Raw genomic sequence first — 26,208 nt, forward strand, 5'->3', positions numbered from 1 at the left:
AGATGTAATAGAAGAAAGAATCAGCTCCGTAGTCCTGTAGTTAAACACTGGAAAGTGGCAGTTAATGGTGTTTTGAGTTGATCATTTACTAGTTGTGTGTTGGTTGTTCAGGGCTGACAGATGAATAGAACGAATCAAGGCGTTTAAAACTAGAGAGAGAAACAGCAGGTGATAAAAACAGAAACAGGTCTGTTACGGTATGTGATAATAAAACCCTCTCTGCTGATGCTGAAGGCTGTAAAACATAACTCTGAACTTCCATCAAATGACACCCTAGCAGTTATCAGAAATGTTTGTCGTAACGCTGATAGAGAGAGGCAATTTAAGATATTGCACAGACTCCATTACACACCGTTACTGACGGGCAGGCTTGGTCTGGGCTCACCTAAATGCCCTAAATGTGACACAGAAACAGGCACACATGTACATATGTTTTGGACGTGTAAAGATACAAAGGTTCTGGAGAGATGTGAAGGAGGAAGGGATTACCTTGGTTGGATATGATCTGAAACATTCACCCCTCCAGTGCATCTTAGCAGCTAAAGTTGGCAGTGCAAAAAGTGTCCACAATGCTAAATTTGATTGGCATACTTTTGTACGTAGCAAGAAAGACCATTCTCAAGTTCTGGATATCTAAGAACACCCCTGCACTGGACGATTGGTATAGGGAAGTATTGGAAATACTCCCGTTGGAAAAACTGACTCATACCCGATGGATTCATCAAGATATGGCCACCAGATATGGCCACCAGGTCTGGCCGCAGTGGACCCATCTGTACTGATGCCTCACCCAACTAACAACATAGGATCTAACTACAGCCTGTTCTAGCAATTTGAATATAACTAGGCCTGCACGGTGGTGTGTGTCTGTCGTGTCATTTTTTTAGGTTATTTTATCATTATTTTAGGGGTGTCTTACTTTTTTTTTTGTGTGATCCCTGCTGTTTTTTCTCTTTCTGTTGTTAATATGTTCAGTTCATGGAAAAAGTGGTTCTATACATAGCTGGAACGGAAATGTGTGTATTGAATACCAGAACCCCAATAAAAAGAAATGTTTGTCATCGGATTAACTGAAGGAATTAACGCTCATGTTGAACTTGGGGCATAAAACGGATGTAAATAAAAGTCTGTTAATGAAGAACGTATTGTTTATTATTAATAATAATAATAAACCCTTACACTGAGGAATAAGACGCTCTATAATTTGTGTCTTCCGACTTTTATGATAATTTTAAAAGGGGACATATCAGGGCAAGGGGATCGGTCGGTAATGAGCTAACGGCACTGTAGCTGCCTTGCTTTTGGCTTTAAAGCATTTAAGATTTCCTTTATTTTCATTTCTTCCCTTTTTTACATAGCCTACATTAATAAAAAATGTTAAAAAAAAAATGCTGTTCGCCAAAGTGCAAGTTGTTAATAATAACAATATAAAAGCATTAAAACAGTAACAGTAGATAGGTCTAGCTCGCAGGCAAACTAGCTTCCATTGCTAACATGCTTAAAGGTCCCATATTGTGCTAATTTTCAGGTTCAAACTTGTATTTTGGGTTTTTAGAACATAATAACATGCTTTAATGTTTTCATATTGTCTAAATAGAACTGTATTCACCCTCTCCGTTTTAGCACCTGTCTCTTTAAGCCCCCCTCCCTAAAAGCCTAGTCTGCTCTGATTAGCTTTTGAGAAAAATATGGTGCATGAATATTAATTCACTGCTTCTACTGAATATGTGGTTATTTAATCCTCAAACAGAGAAGCGTTATTATGGAACCCACGCAACTTCTAGGCAAGACCCGCCCTTCAATAGCATCCACACACACTACTATTGGCCAGGCGTCCATGCTTACGCAAGGTAACGTAACCTGGTTTGTATTGCTCCTATCCCCCGACCAATCAGCTATCCTAACCTTAACCACTCGAGGTCAATGCCTAACCCTAACCAATCAAGCTGCTTCGTAGGGCGGGACTTGCCTAGAACTTATGTTGGATCCATAATAACGCAACAGAGAAGACAAACTTTCCTTCTGAAACCACAGAGCAAGAATCCAACCTGCGGATGATTCTTTACTAACACCAATAGACGGAAGCCGGTAGTGCACACAAACAACAACAGCAACACGAGAATGTCAGTGTTTGACATTTGATTTTATTTAAATAAAAACATCACATTTTTAACAACAGAAATCATATCATTTTAAAAAAGTACACCTATTTGTACAATGCCACCATTTTATAAAACCGTTATTATTTCGAAAGACACAAACAAGCAGACAGAGAAAAGTTCACAACGTTTACGAGACGAAAGTGAAACCTGAGAAACCACAAAACAAACTGAGGAAGATTAGGAGCTAAAGCAAGAGAGTCAGGAAGCGCGTACAACAAAAGGTCTCAATTAGGCAACATGGCGTTAACAACTGGCATCGATATTAAAACCAAAAATTTAAAACGTTAAAACTTTTTTTTTTTTCTTTTTAATTAACTACATTAAAAACTACAAAAGATTTGGCAACGAAAGAGCTTTGTGAGGCTCGATCACACCAGTGAGAAAGAGTTATCAAAACTGTGTATTTGAACAAACATTCATATAATGTTACTGACAAACAGCTTTCATTTATGCTGCATATTTCATGTTTAGAAACTATTATTATTTTTAACCCACTAAAAAGGATAGCCTCATCTATTTAGGGTGGTTTGTTTGAGGTGAAAAGGTCAAATCTGCGACGTTTTCATTGAAATGGAGGGAATTTGATGTGAAATAAAAAGGGGTAAATGCTGGTGGGACAGCCTTCAGACTAACTGAGTTAATACATGATTAATACAAAGTTACAGACCGGTGGTGATCGGCAGGAACACACACATTATTATAAAATGTACATAGCTGCACTTTAGCTGACTAACAAACGCTGCAAAGAAAGTTGTTTTCTCATTAAACTTAAAAAGCCTGACGGGTGTTATGCAGGGGGAAAAAAGCATACATGTTTATGAATGCTAGGATGTCAGAGGAAAATTTAAGAATATTGACTTATCTCGGTTCAAATCAAAAACTAAAGCGGCTCATTAAGATCCCATTTATAGCAATTTGAGAGCAACAATTATTAATTTGTGTGAACACATATAGTTGTTTTATTCTATGACACCTATGGCTCTGTACAAAGTAAAAAATAGCAGCTGAACTGAGAAGAAAAAACGTCCTGGTGTCGTTTTAACTTGTTTAGCTTTAGCCGATTAGCTAGGGTCAGAAAAAAGGAGCTAAACCAAAAAAGAAAAAGTCAATATTTAGCCATTTCTTAGCCTCTTAGCTTATTGGCTTTGAAAGAAAGCTAACCCTAAAAGGCAACTGAACTGTGATTAAAAAGAAAAGAAATTTAGGTCATTGTGTTTTCAATTGTTTGCTGTTAGCCCATTAGCTAGGGCTAGATACAAACATAAAAAGGAGCTTAACAAGAAAAAGTCAATATATTAGCCTTTTTTTTTTTTTTGCCTCTTGGCTTATTGGATTAAAAACTAAACATAAAAGATAGCTGAACTGTGATTAATAAAAAAAATAAAGTGATTGTGCTGTAAATTGCTTTAGCCGATTAGCTTTAAGCTAAGAGAAAAGTTAATATTTGGGACAAAAAGTCAACATTTCGCATCAGTGTGGCTTCCGTTTTCTTCAGTGATTGAGACAGAAAGTATGACTAGACAAACTGGAGTATTACAGGTTGTATCTGTGTTGCTAGCTTTAGTTTTAAAGGTGCAGTAGGTAAGACTTATAAAACTAACTTTCTGTCATATTTGCTGAAACTGACCCTATGTTCCAGTAGAACTACATGAAGCAGGTCATTTAAAAAAAAAAAAAAAATCCAGCTCCTCTGGCTCCACCTACAGCCTGTAGTGTGATTTGCAAAAATCCACCGCTCCCTGTTCAGATGCACCAATCAGGGCCGGGGGGGGGGTCTAACTGCGTGTCAATCACGCATTCATTCTCCCTTGTAGGGGGAGGGGCTTAGGAGACTGTTTTGGGCTTTAGCAGAAAGGGGGGGGGGGGGGGACTGAGAAGTTGTCAATGTTCACATTTTTTGGCTAAGTCCTGGATCTTCACAATCCTACCTACAGCACCTTTAAGCTAAGACAAAAAAAGTTAAGCTGAAGTTAACTTTGTGGTTTGTATTAAATGTTTTACAACATTCAGCCTCTTACCACCACATAAAAAAAAGATCAGGAACATACTATAATATTAACTGACTGTAAGGCGTAACTGCTACGTAGAATACAGAGTTATATAATGCAATTCCCTGAAGACACTAATGTAAATTAATGGGGTTTAAACAAGTTTATCTGCTAATACTGTAAAAAAAGAAAAAAAATCGTTAATTTCAAAAACTTTCTTTTTTCGTCAGAAGTAGGTGGAATGCGTTCAGAAAACCATTTCAGCACTAACACGTGTGTAGTAAAGTTTAAAGTTAGCCAGTCTTGCCAACTCTTTTCCAATGAAAGTAGCTAAAGTAGCTAAAATATAATATATCTGGGTTTTCCCCTGATGGTCTGAAGTCGCTAAATTTGTTCACTAGTCGCTTTTTAGAAGTCCCTAAGAGGGTCTGAAAAGTCAATAAGCGGTGTGTGTGTGTGTGTGTGTGTGTGTGCGCCGCTGCCCGGCCGCACGTTTGGAAGTCTATCGGTAACGTTAACAGACAGTGTGTGAGTCTAATGATGGAAAGCCGAAAAGGGAAAGGTGGCGCTGAGAATATCAGACTCAAAAGGAAAAAAAAGGGATGGTGTTGCTGGGCTGTGTGTTGTTCATTGCCCCCCCCCCGTGTGTCTGTGCTCTGCAGCTTTGCTCGTTGTAAACCAACCAATCAACGCGCAGCTCATCTAAATATTCATGCACATACAATATAAAAAGGGAGAAAACCTCTCGTTTCATTCAAGGAATATTTCACAGGGTTGCATTAGGGCCCACAGCCATTTTCAGCCCAACCAATGTTACATACCCGATTAGGAGACCTTAAGGAACAGTGTGAAATACCGTATATAATCATTCTATCACCCCTTTAACAAGGAAGACGCCCTGTCATTGTTTGATGCAAGTGTTGTTATGTTTGTTTAAATAGGTTTGTCTCTTTATTAACTTATAAAGTATTAACAAATCCCAAGGCTGTTTTTTCCGACCAACAATGATATATGAAACAGAAGCAGCAAATCCTCACATTGGAGAACAGAAAATGATTTGAGTTTTCGATTGATCAGTGACTTAAATGATTGATCAATTATCAAAATGTCTATTAAGAGTAGTTATTTCAGCACTGACTCATTGTGTAGTAAACTTTCCGGTGCAATATCCGTGTAATACCTCCATCCATGGAAGTAAACTGAGTTTACACCTGACAGGTGCGTTGGTTCAGCTGACCGGCCTGAACAAACTGCGGTGATAACGTTCAAATGTACAAATGCTTCTTTTAGATCGTCAACCACTGATTTTTTTATCAGTGTTCCTGCAGATGTTTCACATTAAAAGCCTTTCAAGTAAGAAAGGAATTGTGCCCTTGGAGGGCTTTTAATGTGAAGCATCTGTGCAGGAAGTGTTGAGCTTCAATGACTGCAGCGTAACAGGGATAGAATAAATAAAAATAAAAAACGGCAAAGAAGAAACAACTGGAAATAATCAGTGTTTGAGAATAGTATTAGTATTATACAGAGAAAGAGTGGTGAGTGTGACATGACTGAAATCAAGTGAGATTATTATCATTATGTTTCAGGTAATGCCACCTTCCGACCATTATTTGAGATTTAAATCCCAGCCATTCATTTGGGAATTTATGGTAAATTAACACTCAAAAAGACGTAAAGTGGTCTGCCTTGGGGGAGCTTTCTGTGAAACAGTTTAAGAACAGTGATTGGAATGGTTATCGGTTGATTCAGACATAAAATCAGTGATTTGTTAGAATCAGCTGATGTAAAAGAGCTCAACGGTGACCGCCTTTGACTTTTCGAATGGCTCTTTTTTTCCCCCCGGAAGTGACTTTCCCCATTCAGGCTTACTGTTGAGTTCTATATTAATCAATCAGTGATGTCACGGGATCATTGAGTTTGATGGCTGAAGAGCTGACCCTGATCATGCGGGAGCAGCTCGATCGGATGTCAGCAGCTGTTTCAAGACGCCACTGGTGAATACAGTGAAACAGGTCCAGTGTTTGTGTGTGCGAAGGCAGCCCGTCGCGCGACGGCGTTACTATGTCTCCGGTTCGGTGGCTGTAGCCATGGTAACGCTCTTCATGTACTGAGTGAAGATGGCGTCGAAGGCCTCGTCTCTGTGGATCATCGCGCCAAACACCATCGGCTGCAACAGAGCAGAAGGTAACCAAGTCCATTAACAAGTTCTTTTTACACCGTGGCATTGCTACTTCCAGTTCTGCTGACAGTCTCCACCCGGGCCTCACTGTTGTTAGCGTGCCTCGGTATTATTTAACTAATTCTAACTTTGACATTGTGTCAGATCAAAGTGCCCTCTGATCTCTTACCTTTTGGGTGGATGGTGTCGCTATGGAGATGCCCATCCCAGATCCAGGCAGCACAGACAAAACTTTGTACTGTGAGGGGACGGAGCAGACACATTCAAAATAAACTTTATTGTCATGAATCGGAATCAGTTACTGTTGCAAAAGAAAGTTCATGACACACACAAAACAAAAAAAAACAAAAAACACGAAAAAGGACAAACTGTAATTAACCTAATGATGAATAAATGATTGATACCAGCAGCAACAAGTCACAAGGAAGAAACCGGGGAGGACGTCGGAACAGAACCAGAGACTCGACGTACCTTCTGGATGTCAGTGATGTCGAGCAGTTTGATGACTTTGTTCCTCTTGGAGGATCCAGATCTGGAGCTGGAGCTCTCGAAACACAGATGACTGAGGAGAGAGGACCAAACTCAGAGCTCCAGGTTTAAAGGTGCAGTAGGTAAGCCTTATAAAACTACCTGTCTGTCATATTTGCTGAAACTGACCCTATGTTCCAGTAGAACTACATGAAGCAGGTCATTTACACCTACAGCCTGTAGTGCGATTTGTAAAAATCCACAGCTCCCTGTTCAGATGCACCAATCAGGGCCGGGGGGGTGTCTAACTGCGTGTCAATCACTGCTCATGCACACGCATTCATTCTCCCTTGTGGGGGGAGGGGCTTAGGAGACCGTTTTGGGCTTTAGCAGAAAAGGGGGAGGGACTGAGAAGTTGTCAATGTTAACATTTTTTCCTTTTCCTGGATCTTCACAATCCTACCTACAGCACCTTTAATAGTTTTACATTGTACACCAAGTTGATAAATAATTTACTGTATTACGGTATTTCTAAACGTGTTGGTATTTTAACTCACGTATTAAATTTAAAGTTAAAATACTTGAACGAGAGAGAGAGAAACGTGTGTGACGCTGGGTCACTGAAGCTTATCAATTTAGATCCTGACGTCCTGCCTTTGTTGAATCAGAAATGGAGGAACAAATTATTGTAGCCGTCTGTGGGCAACCAGAGCTCTTTAGTACCTCATTATTTGGACTGTGACTGGACACAAAAGATGATGTCTTGGAGGAAAATGCAGTACTGCTGCTGGGGCCTACAGCACTTCACCTGGTGGGAGTAACGCGATTAAACACAAATGATCCCAATATGATCCCGCCATTAAAGCAACGCAAAGCGAATATTCGCGGTGGTGTGAATGCGCCACAATAAAAGTTGTTCTTTGTACTACCAAGTGTCGTGGGGGTTGTGACCTCATTAGACTTTTTGCACTTCTACCTGAACCTAACACAGCACCAGTCTCTTATTTCCCTCCGGTCTCTCTCTCCTTTGTTCCCCTCGTCTCCGTACATTTATAAAAGGTAGATTAATACAAAACAGAACAACCTTTTGAAGGTTTGTTCTCAGTACGGTGTGGATTTCAATATCAAATATAATGCAAATAAGAGCAATATTATGATTGTTAGAAGTAAAAGGAAGGCAGGAAATTTGTATTTCCGGATTTTCTCTTTATCTGGTACTGCCCTTATAGTGTATGATGAGATTAAATAGCTTGGCTATCATATTGTTAATGATTTATCAGATGATAAGGACATCAACAGACAGTGTCGCAAGGTGTATGCTCAGGCTAATGTGCTTGCACGTAAATTTGGCATGTGTCCTGCTAATGTTAAGGTAGCTTTATTCAAAGCATTCTGTACACCACTTTATACTGCCCACTTGTGGCGGTCTTACAGAAAAAAGAACACGCAGAGATGGCCTGTAGCGTATAATGATGGCACGAGACTGCTTCTAAAACAACCAAGATGGTGTAGTGCTAGTCAAATGTTTGTTAGTGTTGGTGTGCCTACCTGTTCTGCCTTAATAAGAAACCTTATTTATCGATACATGTGTAGAACGTCGGTCTCAGAAAACAGAATTCTACAAGCGTTAGCCCACACTGATTTTAGCTGCGTCAGGTATGCATCTAGACTGTGGAGACACTGGTGCTCCTGTTTGTATATTACAGGTGAAGGTTGCTGACCCTTATTTATATAAAGTGTACTGTATATTTATTGCTATATGTGTGTAAATATTGTCATTTGTAATTTACTTGTGTAAATGACCTTCCATTTGTGTCCTGAATAAAGTTGTTACTATTATTATTATTATTATTATTATTATTATTATAATAAAGCGTCACAATAAACACACATTTTTCGCTCAAGTTGACACATGCAGACGTGTCTTCACCTCAGTTCACGACGCGTGGGCGAATTCACGACCACTCTCATCGAGCTGACAGGAAGTGAAGGACTTACTTCTCGGTGACGTAGAGGACTCCGTTGCGGATGTAGTCTGTCGGTGTCTTCCGGTCTCTGTTGATGAGGCAGCAGCGCCAGCCGTTCTCACACACTGAGACAACAGCACAAACAATCAGACAACAGGTTACACCACCTGCTGCAGGCGAGGTCAGGTACGCTTTGTTTTAGCAGCCGCGTCACACGTGGGGGGTATTTGGCAGATTCCAGTGGTTTTAGACTCAGAGTCAAATTTAATTTCGACATTTTTTTTTTTAAGGGCCATAAATGAATTTTTAAAAAAAGTCTGAATTCCACTTCAAAGTTTAATTCCTGACACTGTGAAGACTTTGAAAAAAGTATTGAGACACTCACGTTTGGAGATCAAACGTATAATTGAACATTTAACTGAATAAATACTGCAATAGGAAACTTCTTTGACTAAACTATTGTCTACGGTCCTGCAAACAAGTGTGTACAAAGTGTATCAAATATTTTTTGCAGCCTGAAGTCGTTTAGTTTGAAATCTAAAGCCAAAATGTTGTCTGTACACCACTAGTCTACATCCACGACGTTCCACTTCGGGGATTGCTCCGGTGCCGCAAGAAATTCCGCCGGTTACACGTCTTTTTAGGCCGATGTCCATTTCCTTCCACTTTCTTTGAGTTGGACTTTTAAACTATGAGGACTACGGTTGACTGCTCCTCTGCAGGGTCAATTGAGACAGCTAGCCTAGAGACTAGTACACCACTGACCCTCCCCCTTCCTGTCGTTCCTCTCCCACCTGTCAGAGGGCGCTCACTCTCCGGCAGGTTGAAGACTTCGTGAAAAGCTCCTCTCTTGGTGCTGTAGTACCGTCCTCCGTCCTCGTCCCGGCTGACACCCAGAGGAGCTGCAGTGCCGACGCTCCCTCGGGTGCTTGTCGCAGTGGGCTGGACGGAGGGGGGGGGGGGGAAGAGTTACTGGATCAGCAAATCAGCAGCAGCGCCTAAAATCTTGCCACAGTGTTTATTATAGCCTCAAAATGAACAACCAATATCCTGATGATTTAGAGATTCTTATCCGTAGCAGACCTAAATAATTCACAGTTTGTCCTGAAGGTGGCACTAGAGGCATTAACCAACATTTACTTTGTGACTGCTCCTAGGCCTCAAGACCTATTAAGTCCCTTTGGTTGCTGGGATCTGGGGATTGGCTGATAAGGACTAAGGATGGACACCTGGATGAACTGATTGCTCACATGTCCATAAAGAGGAGTGCCTGGGCAGTCACTCTCGGTCTCTCTCCCTCCTCAAGGTTGCTTGGTTTGTTTGGACTTTGGGTTGAGTTCCTTTTGCGTTCCAACATTGCTACACCTTCACACAGCCACACACTACACACATTACTGATAAACTGATAGCACGGTTAACTTTGTTTATTTAAATACATTTGATTTAATTGAGCAAACGTGTGTGTTCTCCACATTTTGTCACACCTTTGAGCCAGGTCGTGACATGGGGAACCTTGAGGAGGGAGAGAGACAGAGAGTGTCTAACCAGGCACTCCTCTTTATGGACATGTGAGCAATCAGTTCATCCAGGTGTCAATCCTCAGTCCTTATTAGCCAATCCCCAGATCCCAGCAACCAAAGGGACTTAAAGCAACACCAATGATTCTTTTGTACCTTAAAATAATGTTTCCAAAATCGTTTCAGCGGTTCATCAACTCGTACCAGGATGAACGGCACTTCTGCATTCGCTTTGCGGCCCTCTATCGGCTATAAGCGTACTTTGCAAGTTTGCCAGATTGGGTAGCGGATCTGTAGTTGAAATGAGACATAATGGACACAATTCCGCTTCCAACCTGTAGGGGGACCGAAGAGGAAAAGTGCTTTGGTGTTTCTTTAATAGGTCTTGAGGCCTAGGAGCCGTCACAACTTTCAGGTAGAAAATAGTATATAGATTACAATAAAATCCCCCAAATGGTGGAAAAAATCTGACACAAACGTGCACATCAAAACTTTTTAAAAGTGTTGATACTAACCTGAAAAAACTGGTAGAATCTAACCTAAGTTTGTCCTAAAGGAAGGCGCTAGCTAGAGGAAAGGGGTCATTCAAATCTAAAGGGGAAAACAATCCTGGCGATGCATCGAAAAAAGTTGGATAATCTTTGGAGTCAAATAAGCATTGGTTTAACAAATAAAATAGTGGTTTCATGACAAAAATATTATATCCGAGTATAAAGTTTAGCTTCTTTGTATTGAGGGCAACAAACGCTCTTCAGAAAAGCAGCAATTGTACCACACATCACCTGATCTCGGCTTCTGTACCGGACTGCCTCTGCCTGTATGTTGCGTTTGATGTCTGAACGCTACGTGACAACGCCAATGTATCGGTCCAGTGAAACCGGAGGCAGAAATCTGCTAATTTGTATAAGCTCCAACTTGAAAATTGAGTTAGGCAAATTTATTTTAGAACCCCAAATTTCAGACCAAAATTCAAAGGAAAGACACAAAACTCGGGTAAGAACAATAAAGATTTGGGGTTAGATCCAACTCTTGGATTTGGATACAAATCTGAGTAAAACCCAGAAAATAAGTAAGATCTGACGAGGTTTGTCCTGATCATCGCGCTAGAGGGAAGGTTATTACAATCTAAAAGGCTTCATCCTCTGGAGAGCAGGAATAAAACACTCACTGACAATCTGACTAGAGGGTTTTGGGATCTCTTTATCTAACAGACTATCACCGTCACTAATAATAACAACAGCAGCTGATTGGTTACATTTATGGCACGTGTCCACTGGCAGAGTCATTTCCACGCTTCCCATTCATTATGTAAGCAGCCGGGCAATGCATTCTGGTAGCGCCGGGGGCAACTTTTGAGAGATGGGGCATCGAGTTGTTTCAGAAACACATTTCGGTGAACTATTTTCATAAAATAAGCGAATGTTTCCAAACGAGCCGCCATGTTGGTTCTCTTTGTAATCCGGGAGCACGAGTGAAGAGTTCCTCCAATCAGGTGCAGCCATTGTGGTTGTAGGAGAGTGTAGCCTGTTTTCTTTGCTCGTCAGTGGTCAGTGAAGAAAATTGATTACCGCTAGTGCACGGTTCAACAATCAGTCCTTCCAGAAAAATGCGGAGTTTTTTTGTGATTGTTGCGGGCAAAAATCCTTGACGACGCGGCACGTTTTCTTAAAACATGCGATGGAATATGCGGGATATTTATGCAATTTTATGCGATGAAATTGCGGGAACTTGCAAAAGCTGCGGTTTCATCGTGGCTTCATCGCGGGGTTTGCAGCTTTTCGATGATGTTCACGTCGCGTAATTATGTCACTTCATAACGTTCCCATGGCAACAGGGGAAAATGGCTGCTCTTGTGTGAAGTAAACGCAACATTTTTCAACTTTCTGCTAAGATATATGTGGCTTTTTTGCAACGAAAATGCGGGGATTATGAAATCATGCAAGCCCTGCATATTTTGCGCGGAAATCGGCAATTTATGCGGCGAAATTGCGGCATATTTGAAAAAAATGCGCCCCCCCCGCGTGAATATGCTATGATTGAATTATGCGATTGCATAATCGCGTTTTTCTGGAGGGACTGAACAATAAGGGTTGTCCGATTGACTCGGGCAAGGAAACGTAACAACCCACTTGACTGTTCGGGCATCATCGACATTTGACAAAGAATTTGTGTAGGGGCCAGTAAAAAGGGGCGATCCTTCCCGTCGAAAAAAACGCCACAGTGTACACTTACCTTACAATCATTGATGTCAGTATTGATTCTACATCTCTAAACACAACTGGTGTCTACACTGCGACTGTAAATACACACAACATACACATTAAGATCCTACCTGTTCACACTCAGACAGCTGAGAGAGAAAAACAACAGAGAACTGAAACCAACACAGACCAGAGACCACCTAACGGGACCAGTAAGAACCAGGACGTATGTGAGCCAGTGGCTGACTTCAGACCCGCGCCTCGGCCTGTGAGCGGCATTTTTTTAGAGTTCAAACTGACCCGTCTGCTCAGCGTGGTGTTGCCGCGCTCCTTCAGCTGCAGGTCGGTGGGTAAATTGGTCCAGATGATGTAGGGCGTGTCGTAGCGCTGCCGCAGCTTGGGACAACTCTTAAAGATGAAGTCGATGATGAAGAACTTTATACCTGCGTAGACACCTGAGGAGGAGGACGAGGAGGAGGACACTAATCAGAGACACTCAGCAGAACTGAATCTCACTCCTATAACCAGTGAAATGTAAACTGGACCCTTCAGGGTGACAAAACATGAACATTGGACTCATCAGGTGGACACAAACACTACTCTAATGAGATGTTTCCGTGTGTCTGCTGGATGTAGTTACTGCTAACATTTTAACAACTACTATACAAGCTGGTAATATTTCATAGCGGTGTGTCTGTCAGCTCGTTTTTGAGTCTTTCTGTCCCCCAAAAATCACATAACTAAGCTTAAATGCAGGGTGAGTGCTCTTCTCAGAGTCATAACTCAGTCAAATCTGAACACAACAGACATGATACACATATTCTTCGATTCGGCGTGACTCACACTTCCCCAGGATACAAATACCTCCTCTGTTCATCTCAAAAGCCCATGAATCTGCTTATAAGTCGTAGAAAAAAAGCTGCTCCTTATAGGTGCAGAACTTGCCTGAGTATTATCACGTTTTTAAAGTTTTCTTTAGTATCAAAGGTATCCAGTGATAGTTCTCTGCACATCCATGGGTACACTGCAGACAGCAACTATGAATAGCTAATTCGGCATACTTTCAAATGGTGCCAATTTGTAAAACGGCGACAAAAGTGTCAAAAACAACATCGCAGTGAAATACATATTAAATTGTGAGCCACTTCCAATGTTGTACTTTTCAGTTTGTTTTATAATATTTGGTGTGGGGCAGCACAAAAACAACTTCTATAAATCCACTATTTACACAACAGAGCAAAACAATAAGACTTAAATAAGTGGATTCAAGTGAGCAAACCAACAGACTTCATCAAGTCCCAGCTGTACAGTGAAGTTAATAAAATAGATGATTACTTATCACAGTATGTAAGTGTATAAACTGTGTATATGAAGTACCTATGAAGAATCCCAGCAGTTTGAACGGCAGCAGGCAGGAGGCGATGAAGGCCACCCACAGACCGATGTATAGCTTCTGAGTCAACTCTGGCTGAACCCACATGAACAGACTGAGAACACACACACACACACACACACACACACACACACACACACACACACACACACACACACACACACACACACACACACACTTAAAGATCTGCGTATGAACCACCGGTTCACTCTAACCTGGAACAAAGTGTGGGCAGACAAACTCACTTCTTTATTTTCTCCAGGATGTTGGCCATCTTCCCAAACAGATTCTGTGAGGACGACAGAAGAAAAACATACGTTGTAAAATCTGTTCGGCAGGTGTCCCACTGTGACGTAGAGCCTCTGACTTCTCCGTCACGTCTCACCTGAGCTTTCTGCGCGACGTCCAGAACCAGCTGGAACTTCTCCGAGACAGTCAGGTCTTCTTTAGGAGGCTCCTGGAAAACAGAGGAGACCGTCAAGTCATAAACACAGACACCTGTCAGTCACCTTAATTATTCCACACGCATATGAAACTTCATGTTTGTGAAACAAAAACATCACACAGCGTACAGTGGCATGACATAGAACAACTTAAGTAAAGTGTCTAAAAGTAGCCGAACACAAACACAAGTGTGAAGAGAGATTTCTCACCACAGGCTCCGAGACTTCAGGTACGATGCTCCACTGGATCCTCCAGCCTCTGAGAGCAGTGCATCATGGGAACACACAGGTAGATATGAGGTCCTTTCACACTCATTACATATCTGTGTGTCAAATGTGCGCTCCATTTCCTCTTAAGGAGCTTTAAAGATTGAACTAGGCTTGCGGGTACATACACTGGGGTCAAAGTCTCCTAACGCAACCCAGAATCAAAGGCTCATTCGTATGACGTTGGCTTGCAGTAGCTAAGCGTATCATGTAACCAAAGCGTTCCAGGATCATTTCTGGCTAATCTGGATCAACGGAAGTACATTTCCAGGATAATTGCTTAACGTGTCCCTCACCTTCCACTCTCTGTGTGTTGCCGTTCTCAAAACTCTGTTCACTTCGGGAAACAACAACAACCTTCAAACTAGCAAGCTGCACGCTGAGAATGATTGATCCTGCAACAAAGCAGGCCTATTTGGTTCTTTCTGTGAATAATTGTAAAGATTTACAAAGAATATGTTTACGGCATTTCCTCTCTAACTGGGACGTTTTGGGACGGATTGGGAGGATTGCTGTGGACGAAATACACACAGTGATACACTGGTACGAGCAAATGAGGTTTAACCATGTACCCAGCTAATTTAAATAGCTCACGTTGCTGTATTGCGTGCAGCACAACAGCTAACTTCATTTAAGATTTCAGCTGGAGTTTGCTTTTATCGGGGTGCAAACGTTCCACCAAAAGAAGTCCCTTCCCGAGACAATTTTGCAGAGCCATGGCGCTGCGTCTGGAATTTAGCGGCGCCCAAGACGATTCTGATCGGTTTAAATGAAATCAAACAACCCGGAGCTTTGGTGTGTAACACACTGTTTGAGAGACATGAGATGTAAACAGCGCTTATTCTATTATCATAGCAGAGAATCGGTACTGAACCTGGTTTACGGTTTGTGATTCTGGCCTTGTGATTGGCTGACATGAGAGGAAGGGGGCGGAGCTTGCACTGACCTGGCGATGAGGCAATTTAAGGAGAGTCGGAGGATGGCGAGGAACAGGAACATGGGGACGGCCCAGCCGTGCCACGCTGCGTACATGTAGACCTGACACACACACACACACACACACACACACACACACACACGGAATTTAAGCAGTGTGTCTTCATGGGTCTATAGATGATGAAAAACATGTAAATGCAATAAGTACTCAGTAAAACATATTAAAACATAAAATATCGCAAAAGGTGCACTTCCCCTAGTCCATTCTCTAAATAACTTATGAAGCAGATAAATGATATTGAAATAGTTCTTAATAATTCAATGGATGAGAGCGATTTAGAAATCGTGGGGCATGGACATGAAATACATGAGTATATAGTATATACATTGCATTCTCTGCTTCTTATTTTCATAAAACAAAATACCATTCTTTGTCTGATGTGCAAAACAATCCTGCAGTTCCCTCCGGAAAAAAGCAACAATTTAAATTGTATGAACAATCAATGAACAATAAATTTTTTTTATTGATTCTTCATTATATATATATATATATATATATATATATATATATATATATATATGTGTGTGTGTGTGTGTGTGTGTGTGTGTGTGTGTGTGTGTGTGTGTGTGTGTGTGTGCGTGTGGACTCACGATGAAGGCGATGGCGGACGTGTAGACGGAGTTCCAGCTAGATAGGGCAGTAAGGTTCCTCTTGAAGTTGGTCACAGGTTTGAATCCTCGTTCTGGAAACACAACAACGGACCAACTGACCAATCACAGACTGAGAAACACAACAACGGACCAACTGACCAATCACAGACTGAGAAGTTATCGTGACAGAGAAACCTCAGCTCTGTGTCTGCTGTATCGTTTTAAATAACCTGTAAAATAAAGCATCTAAGTGAGTCGAAGAACAGAATGTGGCCCACAGTATGTGGATGTGATATGTTCACAGACTGTGAAGAAAGATGGACAACGCGTCTCCACTCCCGCTGTACAAAAGTGACGCCAACATATCCCGGATACGGGCGCTGCCATCTTGTCATTTTGGAGCCAGAGTCTGCACAGTAGTGATCAGGCTTTGGAGCAGTGGTATCAAAGTACCGCCAATACACCAGCCAGACCAATCTTAAGTCAATCACAGCTGTCACGCATGACGTTTCACTTTGTTTTTATAGCATCAAATAACTAATAAAAACCAAACGAATCAGAAAATTAACACTCAAACAAACATCAGCGTGATCAGAGCTACCTAAAATTGACAGAAAACATCTTTGGGAAACATTGATTTGACTATTTAGTTTGGCCCATGTCCCAGCTGCTAACACGGAGAGGGCGCGGTTTAGGACCTATACTGCAGACAGCCACCAGGGGGCGATCAAGATGTTCTTCACTTATACAGTCTATGCATCAACTTCTGGATGTGTTGGGCGAGACTCCCGCAGCCTAGCCTAGAAATCTAGACGCACCCTAGCGGCAGCAAATGTAATTTGCAGCCAGGGTGCGTCTAGCAACTCTCCGTTGGTGCGAGCTGGAAAAACCAAACTCTAGCCGGGCCAATCACATCGTGTATAGAGTTGGTGGGCAGGGCTTAACATAATGACGGCAGAGTTGCGACGGTTCCGCGCAAATTCCCCGCTACTTGAAAACAAAGACGATGGCTGCTGCTGCTGGCGAACAGCGGTCTTTGGAATCGGTGGCGGCCGCGACTCTGGAAGACTTGGAGTTAAGCTTTTCTTTGAGAAAAGAACAAAGAACGGCCCTGAAGTCATTCTTAAAAAAGGAAGATGTGTTCGGAGTTTTGCTGACCGTATACGGCAAAAGTTTAATCTATCAACTAGCGTTGCTCTGATTGGTTGTAGAGCTATCCTATTGCGTGCAGAGGGAATTTGAAAGACAACCGTTTATCCCGCCCCTCAGATTGAGCCCTGCCAATGGTGAGTTCCCCGACCCAACATCTGGATGTGGGTCTGGCTTGTCAGGCTAGCCTTCAAATCAGAAAGAAATACTCACTGAGCCGTCTCATGTTTTCAGTCAACCTGTGGATTAGAAAACGGGTATTCATTTTAGATTTAAGACACAGAGCTTTTACCACAATAAAAAAAAAAAAACAGCATACAGTATGTTACAGCTCTAGTTGATTTAAGTCATTGTTTTACTAAATATGTCTAATTGCTGTATTTTACTCCTCACCTCTTGGCACTCAGCGGCTCCTCCGCCTCCACCGTCTGCTCCTCCGGTTGGAAGCTGAAGTCCTCGATATAAACGCCAAAACGATCATAAAGCCATTTTAGGAAGCTGCTGGACAAAGTGTCCTTGTGTTTGTCTGAGGACGGGGGAAAAAAAAAAAAAAAAAAGAGTCTGATGAAGGTAACCGACATGGTCGTTAACATTTTACCACTTTTATTCAAGTTTATCCACTTTTAGCTTACGTACCACGTAAGTCCTTTCTGTAGGTTTGAAATCTCAGAAGCAGATGAAGGTGGCGTATATGTGCATCTAATAAAATGGCCAGTAAGTGTTTGAAGAAGAGCTCACCTGTACTGCTGACTGCAGGTGGAGGAGGAGGAGACGGGGCTTTAGGTGTCTGAGAAGGTGAGTCTTCGAGTCTGTGAAGTGACAGAAACGGCCGGTCAAGTGTCGGCATAAAACCACCGGAAAACAAGCAAACCAGCTCCTTTTTAATGAAGGTAAATAACCACCTGGGTTTCAGGACGTCGTTGATTTTCTGCTCCAGCTCGATGCACCTGCTGCGCTCCCTCTCCAGCTCCTGTCTCAGTGAGTCCACGTTGGACTCCTCTTTAAGTTTCCTCAGCTCCTCCTCTGAAAGCAGAGGATGATGGAGACAAACTGAGTACCTCTGAGCAGTGTTTTCACAATTGTATTATCACACATTGAGAGCTGCTCAGGTGACATTTTATGCTACTACTACTTTACTGCAACCTCTAGCATCCTTCGGGTGCCTTTTCTATTTGATTTCAAAGATACAAACTTTAATTTATCGGATGGAAAGTAGGTTAAGACTGCACATAAAACAAAATATACAATAAATGTTATCAATAAAAAAAAAAACTTGTTTAATTCCCATAAATATTATAAAGAAATGTATTGAGGGATACAACATCCTTATTCATGTGTGTGTGTGTTGAAGTCAGCAGGGTTATTAATAGCTGTGTGTTACATAAAGCTGACAGGCAGATATTGACTGATTACCCAGCATGCTGTTGTGCTGTGAGACGTTTGACTGCGAACTCAAGTGAGAGGCCACAATGACCCCAACAGCCAATCAACACACACACACACACACACACACACACACACACACCTCCTCGTGCCACAGATTTAAAAGGGACACTTTACTTTGTGAAAGTCTTGTTGTGTCCACAAGTCAGAGATATTCAGTTTACTGTCACAGAGGAGTGAAGAAACTAGAAAATATTCACATTTAAGAGGCTGCAATCAGAGAATAAAAAAAAAAAAGGACTCAACCCGATTAATCGATTATCAAAATAGTTGGCGGTTGATTTAGTAATCCTTTAATCAATTAATCTTTGCAGCCTTAAATCTCTGTTTTTTTTTTTTTTTTTTAAGAATAGAATCTCACGAAGAAAACTAAACGTCAGAAGTATGAAGATCTAGAATTCACAGATTTCACTCCACAGATCAACATCCAGGTGATGCTTTGTTGACACCCCTGTCTTATAGTTAGTGGTGGCAGTAGCTCAGTCAGTAGGGGGTTGGGAACCGGAGGGTTGCTGGTTCAAGTCCCCATACGGACCAAAAGTATGGTGGTGGACTGGTAGCTGGAGAGGTGCCAGTTCACCTCTGAGCAAGGCACCGAACCCACCTTTCCATGGGCTGCCCCATCACTCTGACGTCTCTCCATTATATATTATATATATTATCAGGTACTGAGCATGTGTGTGTAATTCAGGCCTGTGTGTAATAACAACAGAGTGAAAACATTGTAATTTCCTCTTGCGGGATTAATAAAGTATAAATTATGGGTGGTGGCACAGTGGCTATCACACATGCCTTTGGTGTGGGACATCTGGGTTCGATTCCCCTAACCCCTAGTTTCTCCAGAGGTGTGTGACCTCTGACACATATAGCAATTGTAAGTCCTTTTGAATAAAAGCTTCTGCTAAATGACATGTAATTTAAATGTAATGTTATAAGATAGAAAAACAAATGAATTGTATTTGATGTCTCTTCTTAGGTTAATATCGTTATATTTGAAGTCTTATGAAACCAAATCAACCCCACACAGAGTGCAGCTCCAGTCAGAATACTCACGTAGGAAGTGTTTCTCTAACAAGGCGATTTCTAGGTGACCTTTGACCTCGTTAAGATCGGTCCTCGAGTCGTCTTGGAGAGCTGCAGAAAATGATCCTGGACCGGCCTGAAACAAACACAGCGACAGGAAAATAATAAAAATGATACAACAACAGCGAAATGAAACCAGTTGTAGATGTTTATCTTTTATTTGGGGGGTCCTCCAGGTTAGGGCTGTGCAATTAATTAAATTTTAAATCGCGATTATGATTTTGGCTACCAGACTCTGGTCCATTAGCCTGGTCCTACCAGACTCTGGTACATTAGCCTGGTCCTACCAGACTCTGGTCCATTAGCCTGGTCCTACCAGACTCTGGTCCATTAGCCTGGTCCTACCAGACTCTGGTCCATTAGCCTGGTCCTACCAGACTCTGGTACATTTCATTTGTACAGAGAGTCTGGCCACTCTCCATTGACAAGTGTTAACTTCCTTGAAGGCGGGTACTCTGAAGTTTAAAACTATTGGATCTGCCCAGAGCCACTCTGGATCTGCCAGAACCAATCGCTAACGTTTGGTTGTGACATACGTCATGCGCAAACTAGCGCACAACCTCAACGTCATCGTTCTCAGCCACTCCCTCTGTTCGCTGATTGGACCGGTAAAGATTGGCCGAAGAAAACCCAAGACTGTACCGCAAACCCAGACGGAGTACTGAAGGAAAATGAAAATTGAGCGGAAGTACGTAGGAGGGCGGAGTCAGGCTAGATTTTGGCTCCTAACGATCACAAAAACAGAGTAATCGAGAGAAGCAATTATTTTGCACATTACGTTTATTATTTATAATTATTGCTCTTATTTTGTCTTGTGTTCTGAATGAAAATAAATACAAGTTCAAACAGGAAAAGTAGCAAGGGATATTTTACAGTTCAAGGTGTTTTCACTGTTTGTTGTTTTTTTAATTCAATTTGCAACATCTTTCCAAAAGTCAATGAAACAATCATGTTTAATAATCGTGATTTCAACATTGACCAAAATAATGGTGATCATAATTATTGCCTTAATCGAGCCGCCCTAGTGTGTTCTTGTTTTTGTACCTGGGCGTCACCCTGCTGCTCTCCCTCCGCCTCCCTCTGCTCCTCCGGCTCTCTGACGGAGACCGGAGCTTTAGTCACGGCCTCCTCGGTGCATTCGGTGTCCGACGTGTTGGGCGAATCGACCAGATCCAGGAACTCGTCCCGTCTCTGGCCCCGGAACCGGATCCTGTCCAGATGCTTCCGCATGGTAGGCGCCCTGGAGCCGGTCTCTACCTGAACATGACTGCCGGCGGCTCTGCAGAGACTGGAAGAGGAGAGGAACACTTTGAAAAACACACAACATTCAATAATAACCTGATTGCAATAAACCGATAAGAGTGTTAATAGGGTCATTTTGCGTCATTGACGGCGCTAAAGTCAGGCGAACAAAGTTATTGCAAATCATCCTCTGGGGACCATGAAAGTGTGTACCACGTTTCACGACAATTCATCCAATAGTTCAGACATTTCACATAAACATTACAAATGTCAACCTCATGGTGGCACGACAGGAAAAGTCAGGGGATCACCAGAATCATAAGGGTTCATCTTCTGGGAACCGTGAATATCTGTGCAAAATGACATGGCGATCCATGCAATAGCTGTTGAGATATTTCAGCCTGGACCAAAGTGGTGGACTGACCCTTAGAGCCAGAATCTGACTCTCATAATGGAAACTTATAATGTCACTTATCTTTTCCTGTCGCGCCACCATGAGTTTGACATTTGTAATGTTTTTGGGAAATGTCTCAACTATTGGATGGATTGCCGTGAAACGTGGTACACACTTTCATGGTCCCCAGAGGATGATTTGCAATAACTTTGTAGCCTAGAAATCTATACGCACCCTAAATGCAGCAAATGTAATTTGCAGCCAGGGAGTCTAGCAACTCTCCGTTGGCTTGTGAGCTGGAAAAACCAAACTCTGGTCGGGCCAATCACTTTGTGTATAGAGTAGGTGGGCGGGGCTTATGGCTGCTGCTGCTGCTGGGAACAGCGGTCTTTCGAATCGGCTTTGGCCGCAACTCTGGAAGACTTGGAGTTAAGCTTTTCTTTTTTCTTTGCTCTTTATTTATTTTTTATTTATTTTTTATTTTTAATTTAATACATACTGTGTACATATACTTATATTGTTTAATATTCCATCTAAAGAATGTGTGACGTGCACCAACAACACCAAAACAAATTCCTTGTATGTGTTAAAAAAAACGTACATGGCAATAAAACCCTTTCTGATTCTGATTCTTTGAGAAAAGAACAGCACTGAAGTCATTCTTAAAAAAGGAAGATGTGTTCGGAGTTTTGCCGACCGGATACGGCAAATGTTTAATCTATCAACTAGCTTCGCTAACTTCTTCGTTGCTCTGCCTGGTTGTAGTGCTATCCTATTGCGTGCAGAGAGAATCTGAAAGACAACTGTTTATCCCGCCCCTCGGATTGAGCCCTGTCAATGGTGAGTTCCCAGACCCAACATCTTGATGTGGGTCTGGCTAGTCCGGCTAATAACTTTGTTCTCCTGACTTTTCCTCTAGCGCCATCATCGGGTCAATGACGCAAAATGACACCAACGTGATTACCAAAGTCACAAAGCTTCATCCTCTGGGGAACACAAATGTCTGTACAAACTTGTACAACAATCCCTCGGACAGTTGGTAAGCTATTTCTGTCTGGACTAAAGTAATGCACAGACTAAGTAATCTATCTCTCACATTCGTTGCTAGCATGGCTTCGGACATTTCGGGTTTCCCAGAAGACATTTTGACATGCTTGCAACATCAGTATGAGCATCTGACACACGGTGAAGCTGCTGTTCATTTACATCCTGAGAGATAATTCAACACGTTAACCGACAGCATAAATCTCCCAACAAAAAGCACAAAAAAGAAATAGAGAACACAGAACAACAATTTCTGCTTCTAATGAATCTTGTGACTGGCCTTAATGTGAGGCTCCTTCAACACTTAGTGATCATAAAGCTTTATTGACCCAGGGAGAGTCAACACTCAGCACGCCAGACCTCTCCCATAAAGACTCATACAAACAGATGAGGCAGCCATTCAGACGCTCCACTCATCAAACTGTTTGTTCAGGGAAGAGAAAATGTTTCATCATCTGCTTAATGTCCCCCCCCCCCCAGGTCATGTTTCATTCTCTGCTCTCAAGGTATCTCAGGAGATCATAAAACATGTGTATAGGAGTCAGTGTGGTCTCCAAACTGGAGCTCATTTCGGGGAAAGAGGCTGAGGGACGAACAGGCTACAGCCACAACAGCACAGGGTGATAGGTTGAGACATCTGATAGGTTGAGACATCTGTAAACAGCTCCTTCTTTAAAGGAAGGGTATGACATTTTGGGAAAAACACATTGTTTTTTTGGCAGAGAGGTAGATGTAAAGATTGATACCACTCTCGTGTTACATAAAGCTATAGTGGCTGGTTTATGAACCCCATGCTAAAGTTGACTAAAAAGAGGAATAAAAAAACTCGTCTTTTGGAAATTGATCTTAATGCCTTAATTAAAAAAAAAATCCAACTTAAGGACACCAATTTTTTTTGTGAATGAATAATGTATCGTAAATAAATAAATAAATGTTCTTCCTTAAAATACAGGGGGCATAAGTAAGTACAGCCCTATGTTAAACAAGTTGGCATGGTTTTATTTCAGTTAGCCTAATAGCTGGTTTGGTTTGCATTGAGAGATGATTTTATGGAAAGTACCCCATGCCAACCTCTAGGTATGGTGAAGGGGATGTGATGATGGGGGGGTATTTTAATTCCAAAGGCCAAGAGAACTTTATCAGGATCATAGTATCCTGGATCCATGAAATAACTGGCCTTTAAACATAAACATCTGCCTCTATGGGAATTTAACATAGGGGTGTACTGACTTATGCTCCCTGTATTTTAAGGAAGAACATTTATTTATTTACGATACATTATTCATTCACAAAGAAAACTGGTGTCTTAAAGGTTGGATTTTTCCTATTCTTTTTTAATTAAGGCATTAAGATCAATTTCCAAAAGATGATTTTTTTTTATTCCTCTTTTTAGTCAACTTTAGCATGGGTGTGTAAACTTATGAGGGCCACTGTACAGCCAACAGCCAGTTAGTGTAGCTTAGCGTAACGACTGGAAACATAGGGAAGCCGCTAGCCTGGCTCTGTCCAAAAGGTAATTAAATCGACATACCAACTCCGCAAATGCTCATATGAGTGCTATGTGCAATGCCTTTGTATTTGTGTTTTTTATCTATTATAATAATATAATTCCGTTGTGTTCATACAACGACAGTAAAGTATATTGAATCATAAAATACCAGCACATTTAGAGCTCACTGGTATATAGGGCTGCACGATTAATTGCAATTTTATCAAAATCGCAATATGGACTAGTGCAATATCCAAATCGCAGGGGGGGGGGGGCAATATTTGTTAATGGCAAAATATGTGTCAAACCATTCTGAATGAAGTATTGTGGTGCTGCAGAGACGTCCGGGCCTACAAATCCTATCCTACAGACTAAAGAAAAAAATCTTTGTGGGGCGGCCTCTAGCTCACCCAGTAGAGTGCGTCCCAGGTAGGCTGAGTCCTTTGCAGCGGCCCAGGTTCGAATCCGACCTGCAGCCCTTTGCTGCGTGTTATCCCCCATCTCTCTCTCACCTTTCCTGTCTATCCACTGTCACTATCAAATAAAGGGAAAAGCCCCCAAAAAAATGATCTTTGTTTGGTACAGATCCTCGCAAAAAACACACTATAATCATTTTCATTTTAATATGTTTCAATGAAAATGAGAATAATGAGACAAAAATGATCATTCCCTCCAATATCGTGAATCAAATCGCAATCGCAGTATCAGTCAAAATCATCGCAATTAGATATTTTCCTCATATCGTGCAGCCCTACTCGTATAGACGCTTCATCCATAGAAAAACAGAAGAGAAAAAAACAACTTCCCATTTTAAGGGGGTTCAGTCCGACTATTTCGTGACATCTGTACATTTCAGTTTTAGTACAAGCCAGATATATTGTGTTAAATAGTAAGCTTTAGAGGTAGATTTTGTTATCTTTAGACAGAGCCAGGCTAGCTGGTATCCCTGTTTCCAGTCTATATGCTAAGCTAAGCTAACTGGCTGCTGTCTGTAGCCTGTTGAAGGCTGTTTGTTCAGTCTGAGGATCACCAGTCTGACCAGTCTGACTGCTTCTAATAATGAATCTGATTCTTCACCTGGATCACACTCCAGCACTGTCTTTACAGGTGAGACTCTGACTACAGACCTGTCAGGGTGGGAGACAATTCAAAGTATTTCAAAAGTTAAAATTTTATGAAAAATTGTGTATTTAGCGAATGTCGAACTAATGAGCATGACCTGATAACTTAAAATACACCATAAGTCTTTTTTTTTATTGAGACACACCCTAAACAGCTAGCAATGCAATGCTAAAATTGCATATTGTGTAAAAGGGATTCGTACCAGAGACTATTATATGAGGGTACATTTAGGACAGTGTCTGCAAAGACTCAAGAGAAGCTGGCTGCACATAACAAGCAAAACTATTCCTTAAGACAGTGAAAAAATGTACAACAGCATAGCGTGTTCTGACATGTAGAAATCTGGGTAAGAGTACTTTAGTTGAAATGTTCAAAGGCCAGGTTTCACTTCAAATTCTGTCATTTAAATATACTGTGAGTAGTGTTCCATATTGGATCTGTGTTGACTGACAGATACACCGACTGACTGATCGATCGATCGATTGCTTGCTGATTTAACAACTGAGTATTTACTGACAGAATTGGTGAGTGATTTTAAAGTGACTGACAGCGAGACTTACTGACTGACTGATTGATTGATTGATTGACGGCCTACTGACCTTTTACCTTTTAAGTGACAAAAATAGACAGACTGTTAACTGGCTGTTTTACTGACAGTCTGGTCTGAGCCTCTGATAAAAGAAAACAATCTCCTTTTGTTTCTGTTCACAGTTCACACCACCTGCACCGGTGACAGCCAATCACCTGCGGATCTGAGGGTCAACAGGAACCCCGAAACGGCCCGCGCGGTCCACACCTGTAGCCTACACCCAGACGACTGAGATGAAGAGGGTGGGAAGAAAGAGGGAACCGAGGAAGGTTTTCTCACCGTGAACCGTAGCTGAAGCAAACTTTCCCTCCGTCTCTTTTTACCAAGGGTCCAGACCGGGTCAAACCCGTTCCAAACCGGACCAAGCTTCTCTCAGACCCGTTCCAGACCACCCTCCCTCCTCTGTCTTATGCAGTTAGTCCAGACGAGGAGCTTTTGTGGAGTAAAAACCGGACCGCGTTCCTGTACCAGACACAATAAT

The 26,208-nt window shown here is 41.8% G+C and overlaps 1 protein-coding gene across 1 annotated transcript; it reads right to left on the reverse strand.

Annotated features, from left to right (window-relative positions):
* Positions 1–5,070: 5,070 nt before the first annotated feature.
* Positions 5,071–26,204, reverse strand: LOC144521843 (GRAM domain-containing protein 4-like). The gene is made up of 19 exons (XM_078256467.1): positions 26,007–26,204; positions 20,892–21,135; positions 19,818–19,923; positions 18,224–18,344; positions 18,060–18,130; positions 17,715–17,847; positions 17,535–17,560; positions 16,173–16,264; positions 15,532–15,623; positions 14,529–14,577; positions 14,261–14,332; positions 14,121–14,164; positions 13,860–13,969; positions 12,783–12,937; positions 9,559–9,706; positions 8,796–8,889; positions 6,801–6,891; positions 6,499–6,567; positions 5,071–6,317 (listed from the first exon to the last, which is right to left on the reverse strand). The coding sequence occupies exons 2-19, from the start codon at positions 21,075–21,077 to the stop codon at positions 6,210–6,212; spliced, it is 1,767 nt and encodes a 588-aa protein (XP_078112593.1). The 5' UTR covers positions 21,078–21,135; positions 26,007–26,204; the 3' UTR covers positions 5,071–6,209.
* Positions 26,205–26,208: the final 4 nt, after the last annotated feature.

This window comes from Sander vitreus, chromosome 8 (assembly GCF_031162955.1).
Source record: "Sander vitreus isolate 19-12246 chromosome 8, sanVit1, whole genome shotgun sequence".
Taxonomy (NCBI): Eukaryota; Metazoa; Chordata; class Actinopteri; order Perciformes; family Percidae; genus Sander; species Sander vitreus.